General features: G+C 50.4%; 1 protein-coding gene across 1 annotated transcript; it reads right to left on the minus strand.

Annotated features, from left to right (window-relative positions):
* Positions 1 to 746: 746 nt before the first annotated feature.
* On the minus strand, positions 747 to 8267 carry LOC308497677 (dehydrogenase/reductase SDR family member 2, mitochondrial-like; the record flags this gene model as incomplete). The annotated part of the gene is made up of 8 exons (XM_081048593.1): positions 747 to 858; positions 1123 to 1178; positions 1427 to 1561; positions 1830 to 1881; positions 2880 to 2950; positions 5863 to 5964; positions 6478 to 6655; positions 8119 to 8267. The coding sequence occupies 8 exons, from the start codon at positions 8265 to 8267 to the stop codon at positions 747 to 749; spliced, it is 855 nt and encodes a 284-aa protein (XP_080904719.1).
* Positions 8268 to 8518: the final 251 nt, after the last annotated feature.

An 8518-nucleotide genomic window follows, 5' to 3' on the forward strand; every position in this document is an offset into this window, starting at 1 on the left:
AACCCTTCTGACACCTGGTTCTTGGACGTCTAGCCTCCAGAACTGTAAGGAAATAAGTATCTGTTGTTTAAGCCACTGAGTCGGTGGTAATTTGTTACACTAATACAATTGGTTAAACATTTTAATACATGTTTAAGAGAAAGGTAGATGGTCCCAAGTAGGACCCTGTAAAAAGACTGTGAAGTGATATTAAAAGTCAAAATTATATTGGAAGCCTTAATTTCTCCAGTTTTCCACAACAATTGAGGTATAGTTAAACAAAAAACAAAAAAAAGAAAGAGATTTGGATTGATTAAGCACATGTGTTCTCACAAACAGGTACAGAGGAGAGCAGTGAGAAAAAAAAAACTAATGACACTTATAAAAGAGTGATTTAAGGGTTTTATTGTGCAATCTAGATTATTTTAAGGAGGAAATAAAAAGGGGCTATTGATATATTAGGACAAAATGGAGGGTCAGGGAACAGGAATTTATCATGTAATAGGAAACAAACAGAAATAAACGGAAGAACAGGATTTTTGGCTAGAAAGTAGAATTGTACATTTAATATTTCAACATGGAAGAGACACAGAGGGTCCCAAGGATGAGACTATTGGAGGTTCTTCCTCAAGGCTGGCATGAGCGAACCTCCACATTGCTAGACTGGAAGAGCTTTGGATTCTGTCCCCAGACCGCAATGATCCCCTAGCCCACCCACCCTCAGGCTCTGAGGCCCAGACCCACAGCTCTGTAGCCCCCGAACCCCGTCAGAGCCGAGGGGAGAATCCAGCCACCACGATATTCTCGCCGGTGATGTAGCTGGCATCTGGAGAGCACAGGAAGGACACGAGGCCTGCACAGTCCTCAGGCTGCCCCATCCTGGATGGAAGGAGCACAGAACATAGCATCAGCGATCGCACATTCTGATCGTGCGCTGGGGCTAACAGGACTCTGCGGTGGGAATGGGCTCCAGGGAGGGACAGGGCAGATGCAGCAAGACTACTTGCACCCTCCGGGCCTGTGTGGAACCCAGAATTCAGAAAAATAAATGGCCAATACACAGAAAGAGGTCTGCTCTTGGGTCAGACTCGGCCAACCTTCCACAACTGTACGCAGACCACCAAAGCACCAAACCCCACTTGCCTCTGCAGCTGATGGTTTTCTTTGAAGTTGTTCCAGAGAGCCTCATTCTCATGCAACTTAACAAAAGGAAGAGGTAAAAGAGTCAGTGCTGCTAAACAAGGCGATGGGAGGGCCCCCGAGATAGTGACCTGACAAAGGCCGCTTGACAGCTTTGTCCTTCTCAGTGTTGATGGACTGGGTCATGGCTGAGTTCAGAGGATGGTGAGGACCTCAGCTGTAAGGATGTGTCCCCTTTCCCCATTAGTCCTCGGGCAGTGTTTCCATGCGCCAGCCTAGGGAACAGGGTATATGCCCCACTTCTCACCACTTTGCTGAAGTCAGTCTTGATTATTCCCGGAACCAGGCAGTTTACCCGGATGCCCCTGGGGGCCAGTTCCAACGCCAGCGTCCGCGTGAGGCCCAGCAGGGCTGTCTTACTGACATTGTAGGCACCCAGCGCCTGACATGGGATTAAGAGTGATTAGGAGGTGATGAGGGTGAAAGGAAGTGTCAGTTGGATTTCTCACCTACAGAGAATCACACCTGGCCCAGCCCAGAGCTCAGACGTACTCCTCAGCCTGGTCTGAGAACAGAAGCCGGTGTGAGCGACCCAGCAGCCACATGGGCACCAGTTCTGCCCAGGGCAGCAGGACTAAGAGGGGGTCTGCCCCAGGCTTGGGGAACTACCACACCCTTTCCCAACCAGGACACACAGAGCAAGCACTCACCACTTGTGGTAAATAAGCTGAAATGGAAGAGACCAGGATGACAGCACCCCTCCTGAGAGGAGACAGACAAACACAAAAGGAGAGAGGAAGCTCATAAGTCAGTATTGATTGAAGGGCTATAATGCAGTCATTGAATAACGCAATCCTCACACAGTCCTACTATTATTCCCATTTCACAGCTAAAGACACTGAGACTCGGAGCGGTTTAGTCACCCAGCCAGTGAGTGGCAGAGCTGGGATTACAACCTTATCTCTCTGACCCAATGTCCAAGCTAGAACAAGCTGCCTCTTCATGGGGGAACGATAGCCAAGCCAGCTGTGGGGAAATGCGCTGAGTGGGCTTGGTGAAGAGGCAACATGGCCAAAGGGGAATCCTTATCAACGGGCCACCTCTCAGAGCAGATGGGGCAGGAGGAGACAAGAAATGATAGCAACTTTCTCTTCTCTCCAGACAGTCCTCAGCTACTTCCTACAGGGTATGCCTGTGTGAAGGGGTCAGAGGAGCAGATGGGATCCAAGGGAGGTGGTGGCCCGAGTTCCTGTCATGAGACCCCTGGGAACATGTGTAAAGTGTGCTCAGATATGCAGGATCTGGAACAGAGGCAGAGTTCCTAGACCAAGAAGCAACGAACGAGGAGGGCTTGGGGTGGCTTCTCCCTTTGGGCAGAAATGGGGCAAACCCTGTCATAGGTTGTAAGTTGGTGAAAAGGGATTGTTCAGCTCTGACTAAACCAAAGTAGGTGAGGGTGTGGATGAAAAGCCCACAAGGTTAAGGAGCTAAAGCACATCCTCTTCCCAAGCCTGGTGATGTCAGGGCCAAGGAGAACGTGCCTGGGCCCCGGGAACCTGACCCTCATCCCGCAGCCACCAGAATCAGAATCTATAGCTGCATGTGGGTTGAGGCGGACAAAGGGAGGAGGGACATGGAGATTTCAGAAAGACTTGTGCTGTCCACGCCCACTCCTGGCTGTGCCCTAAGCACTCTGGACTCAGTTCCTGTGCCTCAGTGTCCCCAGCTCCCACCAACCTCCACCCTACCCTATAGCCTACCCTCTCTTCTCCATGTGGGGCAGCAGCTGGCTCAGCAACAGGGCTGGGGCCTTCACATTGACATTCAGGATCTGAAATCAGAGCAGGTAGAGGGCGGAGACGGGCACCGGCAGCCCAGCTTTGTTTTCATAAGACACCTGAAGTCCTTACAATTTGTGCAGCAAACCCAGATGTGTGCAGATCAGACAGACTAATCCCCCTTCTGACCTGGGCAAGAGCTGTTTCTGACTTCTCATGGTTTAATAGGTAGCTTGGTTAAGGGACAGGTCTGGGAGCAGAACCCTGAATATGTGAACTGCTCGGGACTGGGGTGAAGGAAAGATTTGTTCAGGCGTTTAAAAAAACTGGCCGAGACAATAGAAATAATTATGTAAGCAGAAGACACTGGAAAAAGATTGAAGAACATAAGGAGGGAAAGTACTAGGTGCTGAGAGCAAGGGAGATTTCTGGAAGAGTCGTCTTTTTAACTCTGTGTTTTTATTGTTGATGCTCTCGCCTTGTCCCCATAGAATGTAAGGCATACTCAGAATGCAAGAGCATAAAGCAAATCAGAAATCATTATGCGTGAAGCATGGACACTAGGGAAAATAAGTGCAGAAAAAGCTAGAGTGAGGTTGGTGCCCACGGTTCACAGCACGTGGTAGGAACTGAGTATTATTCTATTCTACGTTCACAAGAACACGTGCTGTCAGGGCCAACCTAAGCGCCAGGTTATTGCAAACTTGGCTCTGAGCTTTCTTGGGGCCAACACGAACAGGGAGGCACAACAAAGAACTGCCATTGTGGGAGCTAGGTGCCCATGCTGACCCTGTCTGTGACTAAACCCTGGAACTAGGCTCCGACAGCAGGGTCCCCGATGCTCTGTCTGGCAACTCTGCCCCGTGTGTCTGGGGACAGGGGAGAAATATGGAGGAAATGGCAATAAAAGATGCAGACGCTGAACCTAGGGCTTAGACCGAGTGCCAGCCAGGACTGGAGTCACACCAGGGATCCCTCCTGAGGGACGCTGTCTTTAGTGAGGTCAGCTGTGTTCTGCGTCTCTAAAGAATGAGTCTCTAAAGTTACATGTCTGTAACTGTCCACTGTTTTCCCCACTCCTCATCCCACACAACTCGTTCCCTTAGATGTTGGCAGGGAAGTGCTTCCATTGAGTTCTGCTGAGGCCCATCTGTTGGCAGGGAACCAGTGTTGAGATGACCCCCAGGAATGCTAGAAGTGGCTTGGATTCTAAAGGGGAAACAGCATGAGGTCCCCAATAAGAAGAAATTGAGGCTAGGCTAAGGGTTTCCTGATCACTCTCTGCTCAGACAGAGCCTGCTAGCCCATGAGATGCCTACCCTGAGCTCCCTGAGTGTTGGCTCCCCAGATGATTGGCTGTGACAAGGCCCCTCCTAGACTCAGGAGCCAAATGTGAGCCACGGAGAAACGGAGAGTCTGTCTTTTGTTCAGGAGAAGTGCCCTGTTAGCAAAGAAGGAAGACCAGCTCAGTGCCATCAAGTCCTGGTTAGGGACCGTGAGCCTGAGTCAGGTGCATGCTGGAATCGTGGAGAAGGAGGAATCCATGGAGGAGACATGGTGGGGCGGTAGATGAGAGATCCCGTCCTGCTGGGGAGAATGGGGTCTCCCTGAAGAGGTGCTCAGGCTGGCCCAAAGATAAGATGAGCGAGAAGGAATTCCCCTCACAGGACACCTACCGAACATTGGGTTCCGGTAAAAGCAGATCATCGAGTAAATTCTGAACTTGATTTGACCGTGTCTTTCACCTCCAAGGTGGTGGCAGATGTAATTAGAGGATGATTTCTGTCTAGTGGTGCAGAACTGCATGTGGAATAGCAAGTCCTTGGAGGATAGGTGAGCAGCAGAGAAAGCAAGGCTGGCTGTCGGCAAGTGTGCCCAGCTTCAGGAGGGAAGATTTCTAACAGCACCGACAAAAAAAGGAGTCAGGGTTCTATGAACTGAGACACTAACAGGGAAAATGAATCAGGAGGGTTGGGAGACTCTCGGCAATTAAATCCCAGCTATAAAACCACTAATGATCCTTCCGAGACACTAAGGAAGCCAGAGAACCTTGAGGCTGCTGGCAGCGGCGGCAGCGATCTCTGATTTCAGGTCATTCCTGAGGTGGGCTGGAAGGGCACCCAGCCTGGGTACATAGCAAGAACAGCAGCCCTGAGGACACCAAGCAGAACGAGGAGAACTAGGGAGGGCAGAAGGAAATACTCTGGCCCAGTGCTTGGGGCAGAAGGGAATGCTAACAATGACAGGAAGTACGTGACTCCATCCATCCATCTTGCCCATCAGTAGGACAAGGGAAAAAAACAGAAGAGTGAACAGAAGATGAGACATAGGAGAGTAATGAAGCTCGAGATGGACCTCAAAGCATTATACAAAGTCTCTCCTGGACCTTTGAACACCAGCTGGAAGGATGGTTAAGTGGACTCATAACAAGTTGGAACATCCGAGCCCACAGAAAGCTGATGGGTGGGTGCAGGCCTGATGGGTGTATGCAGCAGGTTCATCGGAGGAACAGTGAGAAAACTTTGTCTATAAAAGGCAGAGAATTTTAGCAGCAGGTACAGATCACCACAATCGAGCACCACCACCAACATATGACCCTGTAAATGGAGGTAAGAACATAAATTGTTGACAGAGAGCATAGACCTTATGATTTTTGAATCCTGTCAAGAGCAGAGACTTACTCCCACAGTTCTGCTCCCACAGCCTGGAACAGTGCCTGGCACAAAGCAAGCCCTCAATAAGTATTTGCTGAATAAATGCGAAAGGAATGGGAAGAGAAAAGAACGCAGAAAGAGTGAGGAACTAACCTTAAAAACACACAAACCAGAAAGGAGCATCAGGGCACAGTGCGTGTGTTTACAATAACATGGGGAGGGGAGAAGAGAGGCTCGGTGGGGGCTTGCCCTGCGGGAGCCCATGCAAAGCCAGCACATCAGCCTTCAGCCAGCTCCCAGCAGCCTCTCACCTTGTCCCACACCTGCTCACTGGTCCCCATGGTGCTCCCCACCAGGGGGTTGACAGCAGCATTGCACACTAGGAAGTCCACACCTCCACTGTGCTCCAGGGCCTGGGGGGAGGGGAGACAAGGAAGACCTGGTGAGCGTGAAGATGGTCTGTGGAGAGAGCCCAGGTGCACGGGCCACTGAGGCAGAGCTTAGTGTGATTAGTGTCTCCACCAGGAATGGTCAGTCACAAGGCTCCTGTGAGAACCAAACTCTTGGTGAAGGTAAGTGCCCTGGATAGGCCATGGGCAGGATCTCAGTGCTGAGGGTCTCAGGGGAGGAAGGTCTTCTCCAGGAACCCCTCTGGGGTCTTGGGATGTGAAATTCCTTTAGGCCCCTCCTCAATCATCGTTCTATCAGGATGTGTGGTGAGGGGATGTAACGGTGAGGGTCCTCTCATGAACTGGCTACTTTCCAGAGAGCCAGTGTCTGCTTAGGGTTACTGTGAGCAGTCATGGTCTCAGGACGTGTTCTAGGGCTCTGTCCCCATCCCGGTCCCTGCTCCTGCAGGGCTGAACGGTGAGGAAAAGGTTCTGTGTGTTCTCCTGCCTGTGTCCTTCCACCCCTCGACCCCTCACCGTGGCCACCAGCTGCTTCCGGTCCTCAGCTTTCTCCACGTGGCACACGGTGCCCGTCACACTCAGCCCCTCCCCCTGCAGCGCTGCCACAGCCCGGTCCACGTTCTGCTGCTTCCGGCTGCTGACCACCACGTGGGCCCCGTCCTGGGCCAGACGCCTGGCGATGGCGAAGCCGATGCTGTGGGCAGACATGGCTGTGACGGCTCTTCCATCCCCACCCCCCTCCTAGGACCTTGGTCTTGAGACACAAAGTGAGTTCCAGAATGTGGCCCAAGAGCCGCCTCCAAATCCTTGCAGTGGGGAAGAGGAACTATTGAACGCTTACTACACATCAGGCCTTCACAAGACTTCCCCATTGAATCCCCACAACTACAAGTAGAATAATAATATTTTATAGACAAGAAGACTTGCATATCAATTTAGATAAAGGGAGTTTTTAAAAAGTAACGTTTTGTCAGAACATTTGTAAACTCGCTGGGCACACAGCCTATATTGGGGACACTCTTTCACTGCCCAACGTTTTCTCCCGGTTGTTCTAGCCAAGGCCTCTGGGATACATTGCACTTTTCTAAGCCTAACAGCTTTCCTCTGCTCTGCCCTTTAAAACTATTCTGCCAAAGAACGTGTGCAGCCCCCCTCTCCTTCTCCTTGGTAAGGAGGTCTGAGGCACTCTTGACTGGGGCAGGTTGAGCCCCTGTGATAAAGGACAGAAGGCGTAGTTCCCCTCTTGTATAAACTGTCTGGGCAGCTTGGAATTTTTAATGTATTCATTTGATATGGATATGTCTTCATTTGCTATGGAAGGCTGGATATGGGAATACACACAAAGTTTTCAAACATCATGGGGCTCTCAGAAGTCTGGATTGATTAACGAGTTCTACAATACAAGGGTGATAATTGGTGATGTTAGAGATCATGAAAGGTCAAAAAGGAAGACGGAACCCCTGAAGCAATGGACCCAGAATTCATCCCTCCCCAGCCTGCAGTAACTTGTTACAGATTGTGGCCCATTGTTGCAGTTAGAGGATGAGTGGAATTAAAGGGACATAGGCAGAGATGTGAAGAGGAAAGGTTCATCAATAAAAGCTCTCTGAACTGGTCTCGATACATGTCCTTGTGCCATTGGCACTCGCAGTCAACGAGAGCCCTGAGTCTGAGACACAAATAGGTCTCTGGCTTCTCCTCCCTGTTAGACCAGAACCCTAAAAGACTGAGGGCCGAGTGCCCATGATGGATGGGGAAAAAGTGCTGTTTTGATGATGGTAAGAAGTTAAATAGCTTAACGTTGAATAACTATGGTATATACCTGAAACTAACACAATATTGTATGTTAGCTCTATTTTAATAATAATTTGTGATAAAGTTAAATAGCTTGGGGTTACCCAGCCAGTTAGTGCAGAGACTAGATCAGACACTACCTGACCAACTCAGAAGCACCTGGTTTCCCAACAACATCATTCTTGGAACTTAGACACCAGGTGTGTTAGAGAGCGATTCTCGGACTTGGAGTTCTTTGGAAATGCCAGGGCTGTTTTGAGGTGGGGGTGTCAGGCAGGGATGTGTGAGAATGGCATCCCTGCTCTGGGATGGGGACACTAACATCTCCTGGTCACGAGGCACCAGGAACTCCCATTCACTCACCCTTTTGTGGACCCAGTGATCACAGCCACTTTCTCAGCCAGGGCACAGCGCCCATCTGCTCTTTGGCTGCTCATTCTGGCTGAGAGAGGGACTGAGGAGCAATGAAGACCTCTAAATGCCCACGACACAGCCCTGAGAGTGGCAGTCATGTCTGATTTCTTTCCTCCTGGACCCAAAGCTGGGGAAGAACCTGGGAAGACAATCACATCTTGAAACATGTTAGGATCTGGGTCTCCATGCATCCTTCATGGGAGGGTTCCACTGAAGTCTCTGATACATGTCCTTCTAGCCTTCAAACATGTACAGTACAGAGCTACTCATATCCTCTGCACGGCCATAGTCCCTTGGGCTTCCCGTCACCATGAGCCACAGCACCACAGCAGACGTGGATGGCACGGTG

This window comes from Rhinolophus hipposideros, assembly GCF_964194185.1.
Source record: "Rhinolophus hipposideros genome assembly, chromosome: 5".
Classification (NCBI taxonomy): domain Eukaryota; kingdom Metazoa; phylum Chordata; class Mammalia; order Chiroptera; family Rhinolophidae; genus Rhinolophus; species Rhinolophus hipposideros.